The sequence below is a fragment of the Equus caballus genome, chromosome 5, assembly GCF_041296265.1.
Source record: "Equus caballus isolate H_3958 breed thoroughbred chromosome 5, TB-T2T, whole genome shotgun sequence".
In the NCBI taxonomy this organism is placed as follows: Eukaryota; Metazoa; Chordata; class Mammalia; order Perissodactyla; family Equidae; genus Equus; species Equus caballus.
The window spans coordinates 54,659,839-54,681,489 of NC_091688.1; the positions used below are offsets into that span (position 1 = coordinate 54,659,839).

Genomic DNA, 21,651 nt, shown 5'->3' on the forward strand with positions numbered 1-21,651 from the left:
GGGATGTTTGGCCCCCAAGACAGATCCTGCTGTACTCCCTTGGGTAGTCTCAGGAAATTATTCCTAAATAAAGGGCTCCAATAATAACCAACATCCCTAGCCCTTGTACTACGACATTTGTGCCCAAACCATGTCCAAAAGGGCATGGTGCTTGATTCATATTTGAATTACATTCATGTACAGTACCACGTAAAAACTGAAGAAGCAGAGACACCAAAAAGAAAAGCCATTTGCCCAAAGCAAGTTAATGGCAGCATCTAGACTGGAGCTTGGGTCCTGCAACTCTCAGCTTCAGGCATTTTTCACTATAATGAGGTCCTCTGATCTCTTCTGTCTTTCTCCCCTTAGCACTGGATGGACACAGCCTGCTTTCCTAAAGGTCACATTCCCTGAGTGCTGAAGTTTATACAGGCTTCTCTAACTCTGTGTCTTCCTCCTCGATGCTCCCCACTGGCCAGTCCTGATCCTGTAATGGACCCCGGGAAATGAAATGGAAGCTGGACCTGGGTTAAAATGCTGCGGTGGAGGTGTGGTGGCCATCTGGGCCTGGGGCTGTGGGAGTGAGTGAGTGTCCCAAAGCCCTGTGGCCAACTTACTGGTGCTGAGTTTGCTGGTGAGTCTCTCCACCAGCTGGCTTCCCTGGGCAAGTTGCTCCCGGAAGCTCTGTCCCAGGTAGTAGTCGATATCATTGCTCCTTAGGAGGTCCTCAAAAGATTTTACTGTATCTTTGGCATGCTGGGTGAGAAGATAACAGATACCTCTCCCTTCTCGTATTTTCTGGCGTAGATAGGATAGTTCTCGGGCCTGATCCTGAATCAGGGAATCATATTTCCTAATGCAGGAAAGAGTAAGAATGGGAAAGAGGGAATTTTAAGTTCTGGAGGCTTCCATAGAGATTTCTGTGAGAATATCTCTACAGAACTCCCTCAAGATGAATTCTGGCACATAAACCAAAGGAGGTATTTAAAAGCAAATTCTTCTCTGACAAACTATTGCATCAAACAATTTAGTATACCACTGTTCTTCTACTGTTTTATATGTGTTAGTCATACATCCAAAATGAACAGTAAGTTCTGTGGGGATAAGTACAGTGCTATATTTAATATCCCTTACAGCACCAATATAGTGTAGATTCACAGTTGATACTCAATAAATACTAAAAATAAATTAAGAGATTAGAATCACTTAATCCTAAGTCTGGATAGGACCTTTCATGTGTTCTATTTCAAAGACCATCTGTGTTACGGCAGACTGTATTTTGCAAAGATGGCCATTACACAATCTCCCGTTCTACATGCTCTTTCACAATGTGGTTCTGCCCCCTTTCATTAGGAGATGGAGGCTGTTCTCTACCTCCTTAAATCTGGGTGGGTTCTGCGACCACTTTGACCAAGATAATATAGTGGAAGTGACACTGTGCCAAGTCTAGGAGTAGCTATTAACTGGCTTGGCAAATTTTACTTCCTGTCTCTTGGAAGCCAGCTGCCACAGAGAAGTGAAACTACCCTCAAACACCACACTATGAGAGGCCCAATCCAGGAAGAGAGGTCCTGGAAGACAAGAAGCCACACAGAGAAAGAGAAGCCAGGGAGTAACACATCACCAGACATGTGAATGAAGAAGCCATGTCCAGCCCAGCCAGACATTTCAGATGACTCTAGCCCCAGCCACCATCTGAGGGCAGCTGCATGAGAGACTCCCAAGTGAGAGCCACCCAGCTAAGTCCACTCAATCATATAAATTATTATTTGAAGCCACTAAGCCTTGAAGTGGTTTGTTACTCAGCCTGGAAGTCTACTCAGTATTTTTCAACACAAAGTGTCAATAACAATAATAATTATGGCAAATAGTACTGAGAGCTTAATATATGGTAGGCATTATCAGAAGCACTTGTATTAATGCATTTAAGCCTAATAACCACCCTATGAGATAGGTTCTCTCATTATCCTCATTTTATAGGTAAGGAAATAGGCTCAGAAAGACTAAGTAGGTTGCACAGCTAGTAAGCACCAGAGCTAGGGTGCAAACCCAGGCAGTCTGACTCCAGCCTGACTACTACACCACATATCCTGTCACTGTATGAATAGATTCCAAAAAGGAAATCCCAGAGACGTGGCATCTCCAGCAGGGCCTACCTGTCCTTTCTTCAGATCTTCGTTTACCATTTAAAGAAGGGCTCTTATTGTCCTGAGGGTTCTGTCTTCCACCTGCCTGGGCTATCCTACTTCAAACACAAACTCAGACACCATCAATCAAGTAAAGGTTCGAAGAGGGCCCTCCTTACCCAGGCCATGAGGCTGATCTTAGCTCCTCGGCCAGCTTCCCTTCCACTCCAGTTTTCGGGAGCTGGGCCTCCAGCTGGGACACTCTCTGGATCAAACTCTCCAGATCCTTTTTAGCCTGAAGCCCAGGGGGATAGAAAGCCCCAGTGCCATCAGACAGCCACCCTTCATCCTCGTCAGTGACACTATGAGGTGAAGATCCCCCGATGGTGCCAATGGCCTTCAGCTTTCGGGGTCTCTCCAGACTAGATGAATAATCGCTTGTAACTGAGAGGGACCGGACCCGGCTCTTGAGGTTTTGAATGACCTTGTTGGCGGTCTGCAGCTGGGTCTTCAGATCTTTGATGTCCTTACGTAGGACACAGATGTCTTCTGACTTTCCATATGCCTGGAACTCCTCCTGCTTCCCTAGCTGCTTCTCCAAGGGCTTCTTCCCATGGGGGCTGGCCAGTGTTGAGTCCAGCCGTCCCTGCTCAGAGCACGGCCCCTCCATTAGGACTGTTTCCCTGAGGCTGTTGGGCTCCTCACACTCTGAGAAAAGACAAAGGCATCTTCCTGAATAAAGCTGGCCCTGCTGCTGGGGCCACTCCCTTGATAGTCCTTTTATCATGGAAAAACCATTTATTTTACTTACGGTTTGCATATCCCTAAAAACTCATCTGGTCTTTTCATTAATAAGCAGGCCTTAGTATTTTTTTCTATAATAATCAGTTGGATAGGACTTTTTTTTTTTAATTAATAGTAGTATACTGAAAACTAATTGTAGAAATTCAAACTTACACTCAGCCTCATTTGGGGCAAGAGCTCTCCTCCAAACTCCCTGTCCCACTCTGTCCTGTGTCCCCTTCAGTCTACAACACTCCCTCACCACCCGGTCCCCGCCCCACCATCAGCTGTGGTACTGGCCAACAGCACCCAGAGGTGAAAACTGATTCCAGGGAGGGAAGGTGAGCCCCACAGTGATACTCTTACCAGGACTGATGCTCTCCTCCCGCTCAGCCTCATTCTCACTTCGGCCACAAGTCTCATAGCCCAGATCCTGGAGGTCCACCTGGACCTGCTTGCTGTCCTGTTTCACCAGGGACTCACCTGCTCCGAAAGAGACAGAAGGTATCACATGGCATCTGAATTTCCCACATACACCCTCAACCTCAGTGGCACATATCCTCGCCGGTAGTGGGCAGGGAGGTGAGATCCAGAGTGGGACAGATGCTTCTCTGGACTCATGTGGGAGAAGAGACAACCCACTCTGGGCAGAAGGACTTCCTTCCACCAGGATGAGCCTGTTTGCCATTGATGATCTCACCTACAGATAACCTAGGCTCAGTTGGGACTAGACATCTTTAAGTAGGGTATTACCTACTATCATCTCTAGAAGCCCCAGTGAAACTAGCAAATGCTTTGTTCGCAGGGCTCAGTATATGTTTGAATGGACTAATTTAGAGTCTCAAGACATCTAGATCTACACTGTCCAATGAGGTAGCTACTAGCCACATGTGACTATTTTATATTAAATTAATTAACATTAAATAAAACAAAATTCCTGAGTTGAACCAGCCACATTTCATGTGCTCCATAACCACATGTGATGTAGATATGGAACATTTCCACCACTGCAGGACGTTCTATTAGAAAGTGCTGATTCTAGACCAATGATGATATGTTTTTGTAGAATCTGACATGGTACAAAGAGGAGCAGAAGAGAAACAATTAGTGTATATTAAGAGAGGTAAGGCAGTTTGTTGATGCTACCAAAGATCAAAAACCTAGATGTTAACCCCTACACTCTCACTGCAAACTTGCCTTATTGCCTTATTCTTCTCTGCCATCTGCAAATTGAAGTTAAACATCTACTTCTACAACTCTGGGACTGTGGTCAGGATTAAATTTGTTTTGAGGATGGGGAAGAAAGGTGAAGTCTGCCAAGCATGCAGCTTCTCAAGGGGGAGACAGACACTTTGGTGATGTGAACTGAAGACTTACTAAACATGACTCTGTACTTCTCCAGCTGGTTGGCCTGGGCAAAGACAGTGGCTTCTGATATCAGCAGCTTCTCCTGGAGATCTTGATAGCGTTCTCTGCATTGTGCCAGCTGGGAGCGCAGGTGCTTGGTGGATCCTGGCAGGCTATATTCTGACTGAGGCCCAGGGTCCCAGGCCTGGGACTGGTTATCCAGCTGTGAAAAGAGCCAGCACAGGGATCAGGGCAGTCTGAGGTCATCCCCCATGCAGTGATGGCCACTTCTCCTTCTGAAGCCTGTGGACTTTATTCATGTGTCTGCCACAGCACTCTTTAGGCCATTTGGCAGTTACTTGCTTTCCAGACTGAGCTCCTGCAGAGCTGGGATAATGTTTTATTCATCTCTGTATCTATGGCACATAGCACCATGCCAACTGAGTCTACCAAGGAGCTCTCAGAAAAGGTTTGTTCAATGGTTGAAAAGAAAAGGGGTGGAAACCTCCACTCATCTCTCCCTGTATTTCTGCCCCCATTGTCCTCTCAGAATCCTCTGCATTCTCCATTTTACTTAATCCTCAGCAAAGCCCCTTCCCTTAAAAGGATCCTGATAACTCCTTCTAAGTCTCAGGAACAGACACCTGTGATGAGCTGTGACGAAAATGTTAGTGATAAGAAAGAGATGTTATTACACACCACCTGTCTGGGCTCCCATAAGACCCCATGCATCCCTACTGCATCCTATTGAAATGATCTGTGTTTGTGCCGTCTTTCCCCAACATATTGGGTACCTGAAGGACAGAGTCCAGGTCTTAGTACCCACCGCCAATGCCTAGTGTGTTATCTGGAAAATTAAGCATTCAAGAAATATTAACGGAAAATTAATTACTCAAGTAATATTTATAAGATAATGCTGTAAAAGCCTTTCTAAAGGCTGAATGTATGAGGAATATTACTATCATCGCTTTTGGTACAAAGGTGCCCTTCCCTTAGTACCTCCTGACCCACACGGCAGAACTGCTTAAGGTAAAAACTGACATCTCCAGCCCTTCTCCAAGGGTCTTCCATTCCATCTAACCCCCTACTTACTTGGTGAGCATTCACTGCGAGGGCAGACCCAAGGTCAAGGCTCTGGGGTCTGGGGCAGGGCCTCATGGTCATGTCCTCCTCTTCTTGGTGTTGGTGCTTCCCAGGAGAACAAACCAGCTCTGTGTTCATTCTGTCGATCTCCCTGGCCAGGTGCACAAGGATCTCTGGATTAAGTTTACTACTGCCTTCCTTGTTGCTCAGCACCAGCTGTTCTCTGAGGAGGTTAATGATGTTGTGGGCATTCTTCAGTTTTCCCTGGAGCTTTCTGAACTCAGCCTGAAGGCTATTCTCATTCGGATCCCCTTTGGCTACCACAGTGTCCACCATCACCACGCCCTTCTCCTTGTCTTCTTCAATCTCCCATCCATCAGACATTGCTTCTCCCATCTGCTCTTTCAGCTCTGCATTCTCAAGGCAAAGGCTCAGCATGGTGTTCCTGCAGGAAACATGTACAATCAGGGGCCAGGTATGGTCTTGGCCTCAGTTCCTAATAGCCCCTTTTGCCCATATCTCAGTACATCAGAGACTCAGAGACACCCCTGAGCATGAAGCAACCTCAGAGACCTACAACAACTCCCTTATTTTTAGACCAGGAAACCAACACTCAAGAAGAATAAGAGACTTGCCTGTACTCACACAGCTACCTGGCAGCAGTGCCATTACTAAAAATCTTGGACTCAAGACACCTGGTCTAATTCTCTTTACCCGTACCATGCAGCCTCATGTTCTAATTTTCAGTGGCCTCTGGAATAAACATGAGTACTTACACTATTTAGAAAAAAATAAGAAGGACCTTGCTTAGAACAAATTTATTATTATGGATTTTACAGTCCTATTAATTATCATCAGTCAGTTTTCAATGACTAGAAGAGAAATCAAGACCTAGGAACACAAAAGAAATAAATAATACTAATGAAAACTACAATAAAATGTGCTTATGTAATTATTTGCTTTACATCTGGCTCCTGTAACAGAAGGTCATCTTATGGGAGCAGGACTCTGTCCCATTCACCCCGCATCCCCAGAGCCTCCACAGTGCTGGTCACACAAAACATCATATTTTTTGACAAAATAAAATGGACTAAATAACTAATTTTCACCATGACATTCTAGACCCACCCTTTCCTCCCACCAAGCCCTTCACCAGGGTTGGGTGGAAGCAATAAAAACATGGCTTTAACAAGGCAATTCACTTAAATAGGCAATTCACTTAACCTCTTTAAGCCTCAGTCTCCTTTTATATAAAATAACGATTATAACACTTACCTAGTAGACTTATTGGATCCTTAAATGAAATTACATATATGGTATGGTTAGCTCAGGGTCTGCAACAGAGAAGTCTAATTTTGCTGCACTAGCTGTTGGCCTGAGGAACGAACATCAGAATCCTATGAGGTGCTCGTTAAGAAAGCTTTAGAGCTGAGGCCTATAAATCTACATTTTACTTAAGTTCCACAGGTAATTCTTAAGGATGCTGAATTGAGAACCACTGACTAGAAGAGGGAAAGGAAATAAGCACAGCCATGTGCCACATAAGGATGTTTCAGTCAACAACGGACCACATATATGATGGTGGTCCCATAAGATTAGTACCATACAGTCTAGGAGTGTAGTAGGCTATATCATCTAGGTTTGTGTAAGTACACTCTATGATGTTCGCACAACAAATCGCTTAACAACATATTTCTCAGAATGTATCCCTGTCTTTAAGTGACATATGACTGTAATTCACAATCTGAAGGATCAGCAGTTGGCTATGCCTTTAGATTGGATTTCTCAGAAGCCTGAAGTCTTGGAACCAAGGGCAGAGCTTGTCAAGCGTGAATCAAGGAAGAAAATGGGGACATAGGAATCAGACAGACTATAAGAGAGTTTCCTCAATGGAGAAAAAGGGGACAGGTATTTTACCAAAACTGAGGTGTAAAAGGGAGAAAAAGAGGCACATGTATAGTATAGAAAAGAATATTTATTATTATAACTTTACGTTTTGGGAAAAACTTTGCTATTTTGACAACACAAACTAATAAAAGAAAAGCTCAACAAAATCTCAAAAGATGGGCTAGGCATTAGATAGATTCTACTACATTATCAGTGATTCTTAAGGTTGGATAGAGTTAAATCAGAGTTTCAGGTTAGAAACTCTGGAGGAAAAAGAAAATAACCCACAAAGGTATCTACATTTGGTTTGATTGTACATCCAACTGTAGGATCAAAAGAGATGCACTGTTATTAGCCACAACAGCTCAACTAACTTTACACATAACAAAGTTAAACACATTGTTTAACTCAAGCAGAATTTAAGGAAAGAAATATCAAGAGATTTCAGAGTAGAAGAACCAGCATTCTTCAAAAGAACCAGAGCAAAAGAACCAAGAATGATCATAAGAATATTTCAGAAATTGTTTGATAAAGTTTATAGCACAGAAGAAAAGGCTTAGAGTTTGAAAACTGGGAGCCAGGGGTCTAGACATGGACTGTTACGCAACCTTGAGCAAGTTACTAGAACTTTTTAGGCCTGAGTTTCCTCTACTATGAAACAAGGACATTAGGTAGATGCCAAGGTCCTCTTCAGTGCTAATATTATTCTATGATTTGGGGATGTTTAAGTGGGATATAATAGGCAGGGAAACAACAGGGCATGAATGAGAAGTTGTACATTTGCACAGCTGTGGTCTAAACAACAGGCCATGATGATTACAACCCTCAGGGATGAATGAATAAATGGATTAGCCCTACATTAACAGCATGTTTTCTTCCCAAGCATCTTTAGAAAAAGCCATTAAAGAGAGATCAGCCAATCTAGCCAATGAATCAGCTGTTTACCACTTTTGCAAAGTTAATAAAACAGCAGAGACTATTAAACTTGTTCGTTCATGATTTAAGCATTCATGCTGCCAAGAGAGAGCTAAATGGAGATGGAAGGGCCCCTGTATAAATCCCCCTCCCTCATGGACTGTTCTGGTTCTGCATACAGCAGTGAAGGGTAGCAGGAGATTCCTTTTATGTTTCAGTCAATTCAAAAGAGCAATTCAAAAAATCTCCTAGTCACACAACTAGGAGTTTTCCACTCAGGGCTCTCATTTGTATGGCTAGTAATGGGCATTATTATACTGAATTAAGATCAGATTTATTTGAGTAATTTGAATGGTAATTATTCATAATTGCCATTATCCAATATTATTAACTGTTCTCTAAAGAATTCATTAATGCATGGAGCCTGGGACGTGGACCAAGAAGCCCCATGGCAGTATGAATGCTTTGGCTGCAGCAAGGTGAGTCCCTTGGCTTTGGTGACCTCTCAATCGGCAGTCTCCCCTTCTCTCGGGGGATGTCCTACCTGATGTGGGCCACAGAGGAGAATCCTGCTTCCTCAATTTGAGCCTTTAGCTCCTTCAGTTCCCCCTCAGCTTTCCTCTTCTCCTCTAAGTGCTGGTGCATCTCAGCCCTTAGGTGGAGCATTTCCTCCTGAAGACCCCTGTTACTCTCCCCTTCTGTGGGGGAAGGAGGAGGAAGAGAGATATTCTGGGTCTCCACAGCTGCCAGGCTTTTCTCCAAAGCCACCTTGATGAGCTGAAAGAAAATCATGGTTTAATGAAGTTAGGTCATTAAGAGGATCCAAGAGGAACATCAGATGGCAAAGGCAGCCTTAGTGGGAACAAAAAAGGAAGACCTAAATTGAGGGCCCTGTAAGGACCTCCTCAGCCATCAGGACCCTGGAGGCTGGTTTGGGAGGGGTGGACACCAGGCAAGGAGGAAGAATTGCTGCCATGGGTAGGAAGAGGAGTATCCATAGGTGGGTGAGGAAAAAACACATGCACACAATAAATTAAAAACAAATGCAAACAAATGAGGTGTAAACAGGTCTGGAGAGTGTGGATGCTGATTCTTCTCTTCCTGAGGGGACAGAGTTCTCGAGTGTCTTCTCACAAGTCAGGAAGCTTCATCAGCTCAACACTTGAGTCCTTGACTCAAAGCAAACATCATGGCTTGAGATACAATGCCCAAAGCCTGAAGGCGTGCCTGTAACTCAGACTCGAAATAGGACACTAAGAGAGAGGACTCCAGCACTCAGATGTCAGGAGTCACAGTTAAAGAACTAGAATATGGGCGGAGCTACAGGTAACACAGAGCCAGCTTAACTTCATTGGCAGCAGGAGCATCACACCTACTACTACTGAGAAACTCAACTGAGGCCACCCGCCCAGCAGCCAGTTTCACTTGTTGGCTATTACCCATGGCTGCTGCTGCCAGCCAACTCTCTACAGACCTAAGCATCTGAGAAGAAAACAAGGCAGAAACAATTTCCCAACAGCTTTCTTTCTTTTTTTGAGAATGCTCTTAATCTACCCTTCAATATTTCAACCAAGGCCGATCATATAGTTTTTCCTCAAGTGAGAATTTTTTTAACTTTAAGACTTTCCTATTGTTCATCTTGGGCTTCTCTCCAGTTTTTCCTGTGCTTTGAAAAGTCTAGAAACCAAAACCTGAGTACGATAATCTACTCAGTGTATGACTAAGTATTTCAGTACAAGGATTTCTTGCCTGTCTGTCCAAAATTAATATTAACACATCCCAACGTCATGTTGGCTTCTTTTTCTTCTCAGTGGCAGCACTTTGGGATTCTACTTAACTTCAGGTCTGTTTTGACCTCCCAACTTTCCACCGCTCACTCTCAGCTATTGCTGTGTCATGTTGTTTTCTTTTATTTCTATGAATAATGTGACTTGTACTTGTCACTTACAAATTCATTCTGGCTATACAGAATCATTTCCCAATTATCAAAGTCATCAAAATATTTGATGTGCATCTCCGGGGCCAGCTCAGTAGCATAGCAGTTAGGTTCACGTGCACGGCTTTGGCGGCCCAGGGTTCACGTTTGGATCCTGGGCACGGACCTAGCACCGCTTCTCAGGCTATGCTGTGGTGGCATCCCACATAAAATAGAAGAAGATTGGCATGGATGTTAGCTCAGTGACAATCTTTCTCAAGCAAAAAGAGGAAGCTTGGCAACAGAAGTTGGTTCAGGACCAATGTTCCTCACCCAGACAAAATATATATATATATATATATATATATATATATATTTGATGTACATCTCCATAAGTCCTGTAGTGGCCACTTGATTAGGGATAACTTGTAGAATTAATTATATGCTTTGTACCTTCACTTAGGTCACATATATATTGAACAGAACAGGGCCCAGAGCAGTTTAAATGGATCAATAATTGACAGAACTGCTTGGCCTAGCACAAAGCTATTGACATTTCCTTTTGACCTTGTAACAAAGCATGGTAAAATCTAGCCTATGGGTATGTGGTGGGGCTGATTCACAGCACGTAGGCACAATGGTGTTTAGCGACGCAGCAGTTGAGGTTGCAAAGAAGAAAGCAAGAAGAGATGCGCAAAGGTGCTCATTTCCTTGGCATTCCTGGGGTTGTACGCCTGAGACCTGGGTGCCTCCTGGGTACGTCTGTCTCTACGCCTGTGCTGCCAAGCTTAGACTGGTGGCCACCTCCACAAGTGCCACCAAGCATTTGTGACAAAATAGAGGAAAGGGGACTAGATAAAAACACTTTTGAAAGTTTATGACCTCACCTCTCACTTAAACTATGTGACTTTTTCTATATAAATTCTTTCCAACTAACATAAGTAAAATAAACATTGCCATCAGCTTTGACTAGGGGCACAACATTTATTCTTTTCTAAAGCTTAAGGGTTCCTTCTGCTTAAAAATAATGTCTAACTTTAATGATACTTATCTTTTTAAAGTGCCTTCTGGATGTACACTATCTTCTATTGATTTAAATATACCTATTTTCTTTAAAAAGAAAAACTTAAGACCCACGAATGTTAATACCAGAAGGGACCTTAAGGTTCGTCTGGGCTAATTTCCCACTTTAAAATGAGAAAATAGAGATCTGATTTGCTCCCAGGCTAATTTGGGAGCTTACTTTGGCTAACTTGTCTCTAAAATTTAAATGTAAATGCATGAAAAGTGACTCAGGATCTAGCCTTTTTATTAGTTTTTTTTTTTTATCATTTATGGAAAGTTAGTATTTCTAATTTTTTCCCCCAAATAAAACCCCAGGGTTCCCAGTATGTAAGGTGATAGTATTACTCCTTTAGGTCTATTGTTAATTATATCTCCGATGAGTTTCTTCTTTTGCACATTTCCTAATTCATCTGTTCTATTGCTTCCATGGTATAATTCAGCTTGTTTGTGTCCTGGGTTTTCATTTACCCTACAGAGGTCTAGGTGTAGACCTGATCTCTTGTTTGATAGAGTTGTTTTGTTTTTACCCTATTGCATCATATCTCACATCTCTCTCTTAAGTCAGTTCTCAGACAGCATTAAGGTCACTAAAAATGATCTTTTCTCAAATTCATAACAGTAAGTCTACTGTCTTTTTTCTCCTCCTTTGCATTTGAATCTTGAATCTTGATTAAGTTTTCTCCATTGCAAAAGCTCAAATGAAAAAAGGCAAGGATTGATTCATTTCTTTTATAGGAATTTCCTAAGTATTTATTACAGATCTTACATTTGCTTCAGAATGGAATTTTATGGGAGGTATCTGGGGGAAATTCCCATCGTGGCGAGTTCTCAGACTTCCTGAGGTCAGTGAGTCCAAAAGTAAGGACAAAGCAACTTGCTTTGGCCAAAAGGTGGTTCTTGCCTTGGAAGGAGCACAAAGTTGGATGTGTTTGTTAGGGGAAGTGTATGTATGCTTGAGGTGGAATGGTAGCTTGGTGTCAAGAATAAAGTGTACCTTCCAAGGCCACAACAAGGAGGAACTAGGAGTCTAATCTTAAGGGACCATTTCCCCAGAAACTAGCAAACACATTTTTGAGAATCTGGACACAAAACAGTTATGGCAAAACAAGCTTTATTTAGTTGGTAGCAGAAGAGTCACACCTTCAAACTCCAAAAAAGATGAAGTAAATTTACAATGATTTCACACACCAAGGTTCCTCCAACCAAAACTGAAGATTGATTTTCAAGGAAAGGTGATGGAAAGAAAAATGATGCTTACCCAAAATATTCTTCATCCAGCAGGTATATACTTTGTCTATCATGAGTCAAGCCCCAGTCCAAAGGTTTGTTAACTAATAATTTATTAAGTGTATCCTATACCAAGAAATAGGGCAGACATTGCAAGAGAAATACAAATGCCCCAATGTGAAGGTTTATTCCATGGCTGAATTGACCCCAAAATGTGGTCTGGTCATTTTCTCCATGCTAGGCTATATGAAAGAAGGTTGAGGAAGAAATGACTTTACAAACCAGTTTGCCTACAACTGAGCATTAGAGCAAAGGACTCACACTACTAGGGGTCATTTTGATGGTGTCACTCAGGATCTGGTTCTCTTCATATCTGTGTCTCTTGTTCATTTATACTGAAGTCAATCCTAAATCCTATCCCACATGACATCCCAATCTAGCCCTGTCTTACAGTGGACATTTATCTATCCTGTAGATCCCTCTCCCTCACCCAAGATCCTCAGTGAAATCAGGGAGTAAGAGCAGAGGGATCTGTCTGGAGGGGCAGTAGTGTACATAATTAAAGTTACGAGCATCAGTTAGGAGGACTCAGAAGCTGTTCAAGCAAAAGGAAAAGTGGAGCTCATACAGGAACTCAAGGGAGAAGTTAGGGTCAGGTATGGCTAGAGCAACAAAAAGGGGATGTTGGTAGAAAATAAAGAAAATGTGTTGAGGATGTGAGGTATTCCAGACAACTACTCATGTCCTCAAGAGCCAAAGACTGTGCCAAATCCTGTGAAATTTGAAGACAGCTCACTTAGGCTTTCTGTTCATTTATTAGATGTCTCTTCTTTTTCTTATGCAGGAGATGCAGAGGTAGACCCAGAAAGCCTCATTTCCCCTACAGTTTTCCTAATAGCTCCCAAGAAGCTATCACTGGAAAGCCCAGTTACTTCTGCAGAAGGACAGATACCAATGACCTACTTTTTCCTTAACAACACGGCACAGGCATGGTCCATCTAGGAGACATGATTGGTAAATGTCCCTGGGCAAGGTGGAGGCACATAGGGGTACCAGTGAGTGCTATGGAATCACTATCAGTGACTTAATGTCTGAGGTCCAGGATATTTAACTCTTGAGCTTGAGAACAGACTGGTTACAACTTCACTGCTGGTTGGTGGGTACAGTGTTTCAGCCTTGAATATCAAGTTCTGAGGGCTTGCTCTTGAAGAGTCATCTGCCGGACCTTGATGTGTCACAACGTGGGTGGTTTATCAGGTTGCCCAACAAAGTTCTCCTTTGTATAATAAAATTTCACCAAGAATGATCCCTGCTTTTGAAGCATTCTGATCCTCTTGTAGTTTCTCAGAGAGCACTCTCCTGAAGCAGGCTAGGCCTGTCACTTCCCCAAGCAGCCCTTCGAGGACTCCCTGTCTTCTGTGGTGTGTTTCAGTTACAAAAGCCCAAGAGAGGAAATGTCCATGATCTTGTAAGTAAAAATTCTTCTGAAGCTATAGCTATAGACGGTACACAGGGGCAAAAGTGGGCAGGAGGGGGCAGGGAGCAGGAATAAGAGATAGTAAAAACAAAAGGGTAGATTGGAGAGAAAAACGGAGTGAGGATAGGGGTTGGCAAGGTGGCCAGGAAACTCAAGGAGGGCAAGAAGACGACTGGGAAGTGGTTTGTAAAAAAGATAGCTTCTCACTCTAGGTCCACAAGGGCTGCAGGAGACCACACACCCCAAAGGGCTATCAGCTTTCCAACCTGGGACCCAGAACCTGACTCAGACTTACTTGCTGGTGGCTATTGTGTGCAGCCTCCTCCTCAATACTGTCAGTGAACTCAGTGCTCGCATCTTCGGTGTCGTCCCCTGTAGATGCACCTAGAAGTAAGTCCAGAAGAGAAAGGTGACTCCCTTCACAGATGGCGTCCAGACAGCAGCTAAAATTACACTTTTTGCCATCCACCTCTGATTTCTTCCTTTCCCCATATGCACAGCCCCTTAGCCAGCAGGGCCAACAGAGAAGGCAGAATCAATGTGCCAAACCTGTAGAAAAGCCTTCTTGCTGTATCACTGATATTTTCTTTCAAACACTCAAGCTTCAGTCTCAAAACATAAGCTTCCTTTGACTGCACAGACCTGTACCTGAGGAGCTGATGTTGGGTAGAGTGGTTACCCCTCACTGATTTCCAGGAAGCCTGAATTATTCCCTGTCCTGCCAACTGACTGGTTGTGTAACAACTCTCTCTTCTGTAACATGGGCCCAACGTAACGTTTTTCCCACCACTGAGTGCTGAGAGGGTCCCCGATTTTCTGAGGATTAGGGAAGCCCAGCTCCTCTCACACTTTTCCATTGTTGGGATCGTTTGTGCATGGGGTGACAATCTCTCTGAGGAACCCTCCTCTAGGGGCACTGTGTTCTACAGAAGCTCAGGTCTAGTCAAGACCCAACACACAGAATGGTTCAGCTGTTTCCTAATTCCTTTCTCTAACCTCCCCTCCTCCCCATCTCTCTCAAACTCTTGCTCAGTGCAGCATCTTCCGCCTGGGCTGTTCCTTATACTGCTGTGTCCAAATGAGATTTAATCAATTCTTTCATTCCCCAAAGACGGATACAGTGACTCTAGGGCACAAACATCTACACCCTGCACTAAGGGACAAGTAGCTGCAGTTTGTGGTCTGGGCAAACGTCTAAGGCAGTGCTGACCAACAGAACTTTCTGCAATTCTATGCCTGTGCTGCCCAATGCAGCAGATAGTAGTCACATGTGGCTACTGAGCACTTGAAATATGGTTAGCATGACTAAGGAACTGAATTTTTTATTTAATTTAAATTTAAATTCAAATAACCACATGTGGCTAGTAGCTCCCATATTGGACAGAACAAATCTAGGGCATTTCTCCCTCTCCACATCTGTTAAAATAAACGACTGTCCATCCAATTTTAGATTAAGACCTGTGGCCCACATTACTTATTTCTTCTGAAAGTGTAAAAATGTATAGTGGTTAATTCATTTGAACACCAAAGAAAATCTACCATGACACTCCCTGGGTCTTGAGATCTAGTTCTGACCCCGGCCTCAGTAACCAAACTGTTAAAAGTCCTCTTCTGACCACTGAGTAACCAGGACCTCAGAGATTAGGTGGCTTGTCCAAGGTTACACAGTTAGTCCTGACAAGAGCTGTGCCGAGAAGTCAAGTCTCTGGACTTTCAGACAGAGGCAACTCACTGTTCCTTCTGTGATAAATCAGATCTTTATCTTTGTTTCTTCCTCTAAGGCCAAAGATCCTGCTACTGAGCTCAGACATCCATGGAGGAAAGGCTCTGCGTGAATAAGGAGCATTTGCTACCTTCTGCAGATAAGGTGAACAAGGGCAATTCACACCTACATTCAATCTCTTGGCATCTGCAAGTTCATGCCAGAGTACCTGCAATGGCCCAGGCCAAAGTCATTAAGGTACTAAAAGGTAGTAAGTATGTTGTCCTAACAGCTTAATCTTATGATTCATTCCCTGATCTTCACCATGAGTGTTGTGTTAACTTTGGACTGAGGCAGTACCTTGTTCAATAAAAGCCCTACTCACAAGGAGGCACCTCTACCACTCAGAACCTTTAGAAACTTATGGCAGACAGTGTACGAAAGGGATTTCCAATACTCTTCCAAACCAGCCCCAGAACCATCTCATTCGGGATCCTGGCTGTGTAGAGGTGAAGGAACACACTCCCTAAGCTTTGGCTGCTGTAGAAGCTCACTGAACTCAGGATGCGAACTCAGTTGAGGACAACCATATCATATAGTATGCCTACTTTGGAAAATCTTTTCCTGTACAACAGTAAAGATCATAATCTTTTTTTTCCCCTACAAAGAAAACAAATTGCCCCACTCAGTGACGGATTGAGAAAACATACTTTTCACATTGTTTCCCCTCTGAGTGTTGAGCTAGAGAATGACCCTGTGGTTGAAGAAAGCTCAGCTCTCAGGTTAGGACCCTCATGCCTATGCCATTCTTGGTGGGCTGAGTAGCCTTGCTGGGCCCACATCCCAAGGTGGTTCCTGTACTAGGTTCCAGGAGTAGGGTAAGTGGGGATTAAAAAGGGTGATGTCACTGGTCTTGAAGGCTTTTGTCTAATTTTCTACCCTTTACTTACCTTTGTCAGCCTTTCTGATGCCACATCTGCATTTCTAGATAATGCTCTCTCTTTATTCACTCGGGGGCAGAATACCATGGTTTTGACTTCATCAGCAGTTAAATGGAGATCAAGCAAGAATGCCCATTTCATCCTGACACTCTACTACATAGGAGGTTTGCTTTCCTTATTTATATTTTCAGGTAGCTTACAGTCTACCATACTTCCTTCAGGGCAGTTTTAAGAGTTGCTCAGCCTTTCACAAATTTTAATTAGGATGCTGAAAGCTTCTTTGTATGTGTTTGAGAGGGAAAATAAGTTGAGAAAATTTTATAGAAAACACTGGAGTGAATAAGTTACCCCACACAAGGTCCTATTATATAAATTTACATTAGACATCCCTCTTTCTGTTATCATTTCTGTTTGTTTTATAAATGACAATAAAAGAACTCTTTTGTGGGGAATAACCTTTCTAAGCTTTTACAAGGCAACAAAACCCTACCTTCAGAACTAACTTGGAATACTTTAACTTTCTAATTTAAATTAAAGGTACTATATATTGATGAATCTAAGGCTTATTTTTGATAAATATGAAATAAGTCTGCTATCTTTAAAATCTCTGAAAGCTAGGAATATGTTTATTCAAATTTAACTTGCTTCTCCAGGTTTTATCTCCAGGGTTAAGTTTTACATGCTAGACGAAATTTTATTAAAACCTTATCTGAGGCTTTGATGATAGTTCTCAAGTTGTGGTTCTTGCAAGTTTCTACGCTCTAAACCACACATGATGGAGGTGGTACCAAAACCTTTTTTAGATTTAGAAAATTATTTTCTACCAACTATCTGACTCTATAAAGTACACAGAAATGAAACAAACTCCTAACCTATACTACTATAAAACCCTTGGGTGAAAATTTAAGCTTTATGCAAATATAAGATATTCTTTTTATCACTGAGGTAAAAATTCATACTTTTCTTTTAAATTGAGGATGGCATAGTTATTAAGAACACGGACTCTGGAGCCAGATTGTCGAGGTTAGATTTCTGCTCTGTCACTAGTTATGTGACTTTAGGCAAGTTACGACCTTTCCCTAACTCAGGTCCCTCACTTATCAATTAGGGTTAATGATGCTCTCCATCCTGCACAGTTGTGAACTTTCAAGGGTTTGCTGCTTTTGAAGTGCTTTTGAAGTGCTTAGAACAGTGCTTGGTATACAGTGTGTACTCAATAAATATTGCCCTTAAACAATATTATTGTTTTATTAGTGTTGTTGGTAAACTTCATTATCGTTGTTGATCTTTGGACTGAAAAGTTGAGGGTTGAAAAAGGCGGCCATGGAAATTAATGCTATTAACTGGATGATCTTGATTGAGTCTATCTGCACTTCTTCACTCTTGAATATCTTTCCCCCAAAGGGAGGCGAGAAATAATACTCTTTGTTCTCTCTGCTTCACAGGACAGTTGAAAGAAGACAGAGCTGTCAGTAAAGTAGGATGAACTCTTGAATAGGTGCTTTACACAGGGTTCATCATCATTAAATTATACCTGCCTTAAAACTCCATCACACATGAATAAGCCTTAGAGGGAAAGGCATGAAGTGTTATTTTAATTCCTCAGTAATGGGCCCAAGACCATTTTCCCCAAATTCTACTCTATAGTCATTATCTCCCCTTTAAGCCCTTTATATGCGACCAACAGAAAAGGGGGAGTATTCTCCCATATAGTTACTCAGAACACAGAAGGAGTCATGTTTGACTAATTTTGAAAAGGGGATTCAAAGAGCTAAAACTTTACAGCATAAATAAGTTTGCAGCGCCAAGCGCCCAGCTGTTCTTTCCCTCAGCGCCAGGGTCTCGCGCCAGGTCCTCTGGGCCCATCTCACTCTTACTCCTGGGCACTCTGCCATGGGCTCAGCACATGGTCACAGCATGAACCAACTACTGCTGACTTAAATATGATGATGCTATAGGAGAGAATCCAAGAAAAAAGGTCTCCCGTCAAACTCTGCAATTTCACCTGCATCCACTTCCTTCTGGACCATAAGAAAACTTTAAGATTTAATATAGTCCTCCATAGCTTCTACCAAGAAAAATAATTCTTTAACTAGACAGATCCTGATCTTGGAACAGAAGTAACTAGAAAAGAAAACTGCTGTCTGTGGCCAAGCCCCCTTACGGTGTATCTTTGTCTTTAAATTGCAACATCTCTTAATTAGCCTTCCAGCTTGGACTTGTTTCAGAAAGCAACTGTCTTCAGTGACTTAACATTCTGTAATGTCAAGGAATTGTTCCTGCTCATGGCCTTTTTCTTTCTTCAGAGGACACAAGAAGCAAGCCTTTCCAGGAACATTTACAGGGATAGCACCACACACCATAACAACTGGCTCCTCACATTTCCATCCTGCTTTCCACTGCTCTCCTTCAGAAAGGAGTGCAAGAAAGGGTTTTTAAGGTAAAGTAGTCCATTGCACATTTTTAGGGGAAATATAATGCTGTTTCTTTAGTCTCACTTCCTTGAGAGCAGGAAAATTCAGGTTTCTTCCTCTTCCTTCCTTTAATTAAATAATACAACGGCATTCACCCACTCCAGAGCCTTACTTTGACTTGGAATTTTAGTATAATGATCAATAGACTGATTCTCCTATAAGGGAAACAAGAAAAGATATGAGCTTTCTCTACTTTTTCTCTCATAAATCTTTTAAGAATGAAACCAAATAGTTACTGTTTGGCCTTTGATACTTTTATTGGATCAGTAACAATTTTTTGTGTCTCAACTAATGTAGCTGAAATTCTAAAACTTATATATAAAAAAAGTACACTCTCCATTCCAGCACAAATGTTAACACAGTTCAACACAGCACAGCGCCATGAAGAAAGGAACTTCCAGAGGAAAATATACAGCTTATTTTGGTGGGGAAATAGTCCCGGAAATAATCTAATGCCAAGTGAGTGGGTCATTTAACATGCCACTTCCTTCTTCATTTAAATTGTTATGAATCACTTTAATTTTTCTCAAAAGCCCTAGGATCAAATTTTAAGTGATAAAAAGTAAAGCTGCTTTTATTATCAAACTGATAATATTTCATGGAAAAAGACAAATTCATGATTTATAAAACATACTTTTATATACACATGCTTTACAGATTGAGAGAGAGGTCGGTATTTTAGAGCAATGATTCTGATGGCAAAAGGAAGTCCTGCATACCCGGGTTATATACTGAACGCAAACCTACATGCATTTGCTAGACAATTATGAGTTCTTAAGAGGAACAGGAAGCTGATTTGGTTCATGCACTTAACACCCCTACTCTTCATATTTTTTTAGATCAAATATTTTCTGACATTGCTGAACTTTCTATTTTATCCTTCCAGCTTTAGCAAGAGGAAAACAGTATGATAAAGATTTTTATTTCTGGAATTTGACTTTAAACAACAAAAAGGGAAAGCAAAGCAAAAAGAATTAATACATCACTTTACAAGTTTAATCACCCTTATTTGAAATCCGGTAAAGTTAGTATTGCCATCTCTACAGTGTTGTGTTTCCCTCCCACTTTCCATTCTTTGTTGGAAGCAAATTACAACACTAACTTTTTATTTAGGAAACTCATCCTGGCTCATGGGATTATACAGAAAGAAGCTGAGAACTTACCTTTTGTCAATACTGACTACTTAAAAGTGACATGCTTCTATTGTAATCATAATAAAATGGTTCAACAAAGTTATTACTCCAAAAGCCTAGTGAGAGTGTGGCTTAAATCCATATTCCAAAATGCATTAAGACTCAGAAATTACACCCCACAGAAATCACTCTGATGTATTGTCCCATTGACTCATTCCTGTTTTTTATTATTGGTTGTCTTATGAGTTCCATATCCCTAGCTATTCTTTCCACAGTACAAATGGTTCTATACTATCAAAGGGAGAGGAAAAGCTCTCTGAGCTTTAACCCTAAGAGATATGACAGACAATACTCTATATGCTTGCGTTTCACAGAAGTTAGTATCTGAAGAAGAAAGCTAATCTCATTTATTCTGCCTCTAGTACAATTTCTTCAAGGCAAGATAGAAAATGGACTTTAAGTGTGTGGGTTATTATTTCTTCCTAACTTCACAGGAGGTTTGTCACAGTTCCCTGCACGACACTGGCTGCAGACCTGTAGAATTACCACTGAGGCCCTAGTTGAAGAGGCAACTTAAGTTTTTCAGGGATGTCAAATGTGAAGATTCTGTGACTTTTCATATGAAAAGACCATAAAATCAGAAAAAATGACTTTACCCTAAGAACAGGAACTAGAGTTTTCTAATACTAGCTCAAGGAAAGCAAAGGTAGTAAATTTTTGTTCCCTCTAAGGTTTATCGTCCAAAGGGAAGTGACGTTAGGTGGGTCAGTCAACCTTTACTCCTCAAAGAAAGGAGTAATTTTTGGTGTAATCAATCTGCTCCTTCTTTCCCTAATCAGAGGACTCTAGATCCAACTGGAAGACTGAAGCAGAGAGAACTGAAATCAGTTTTCTTGAGCTGTTCTGAAGCTATGAGCCAAACTTCTCAGGACCAGATATTAAATTAGGAGCATAAACAACATAATAGTGATAGGTCTTTTATGTATATCTGCCACAGATGTCACTTACGTATAAACTGTGCAAGTAAAATATACAGAAGAACCTTCTAAAGAAACTTCTTGTGGCTAGGATCTAATATCCTATACAGATCAAGATTTTGCTGATCTTTACTAGATCTCTTACTACAGTCATGTGCTGCATAACAACATTTTGGTCAACAATGGGCTGCATATACGGCAGTGGTCCCATAAGTTACCATACAGCCAAGGTGTGCAGTAGACTACACCATCTAGGTTTGTGGAAGTACACTCTATGATGTTTGCACAATGATGAAATTACCTAACGATGCATTTCTCAGAATGCATCCCCGTCGTTAAGTGACACATGACTGTATATACAATGACGTTGACAAATCTTTTAAAATCTTTTAAAAACATGAAAAAGAAAGTAGAGGTACCAAAATATTGCTGCTGTCCACAACTGAATGAAGAGAAGTGGGTGTGGAAAGGGCTAGGGATGAGAGCACATTCTATCAATGTAAAAGGTTGACAATACTAAAATAGCCCAATCACACCTTTTCAAAAAAGTTATCACTTGGCTAAAGAGCTAAAAAGAGAACACCAGAAAAATGCTGAATTATACTAGGCCCTAACAATCA

General features: G+C 41.8%; 1 protein-coding gene across 50 annotated transcripts in view; it reads right to left on the reverse strand.

The window, feature by feature from the left end:
• PDE4DIP (phosphodiesterase 4D interacting protein) overlaps positions 1–21,651 on the reverse strand; it is a 177,002-nt gene that overhangs the window by 33,523 nt on the left and 121,828 nt on the right. For all 50 annotated transcript variants that reach the window (XR_011439270.1, XM_070268424.1, XM_070268427.1 and 47 more), the window contains 7 exons: positions 14,100–14,188; positions 8,665–8,897; positions 5,328–5,763; positions 4,266–4,458; positions 3,255–3,371; positions 2,285–2,813; positions 597–832 (listed from right to left, as the gene is read on the reverse strand). Coding sequence is in view for 49 of the 50 variants with exons in the window: in XM_070268424.1 (XP_070124525.1) it covers positions 597–832; positions 2,285–2,813; positions 3,255–3,371; positions 4,266–4,458; positions 5,328–5,763; positions 8,665–8,897; positions 14,100–14,188 (1,833 nt within the window). In the remaining variant the exon portion in view is untranslated. The remainder of the gene's footprint in view (positions 1–596; positions 833–2,284; positions 2,814–3,254; positions 3,372–4,265; positions 4,459–5,327; positions 5,764–8,664; positions 8,898–14,099; positions 14,189–21,651) is intronic.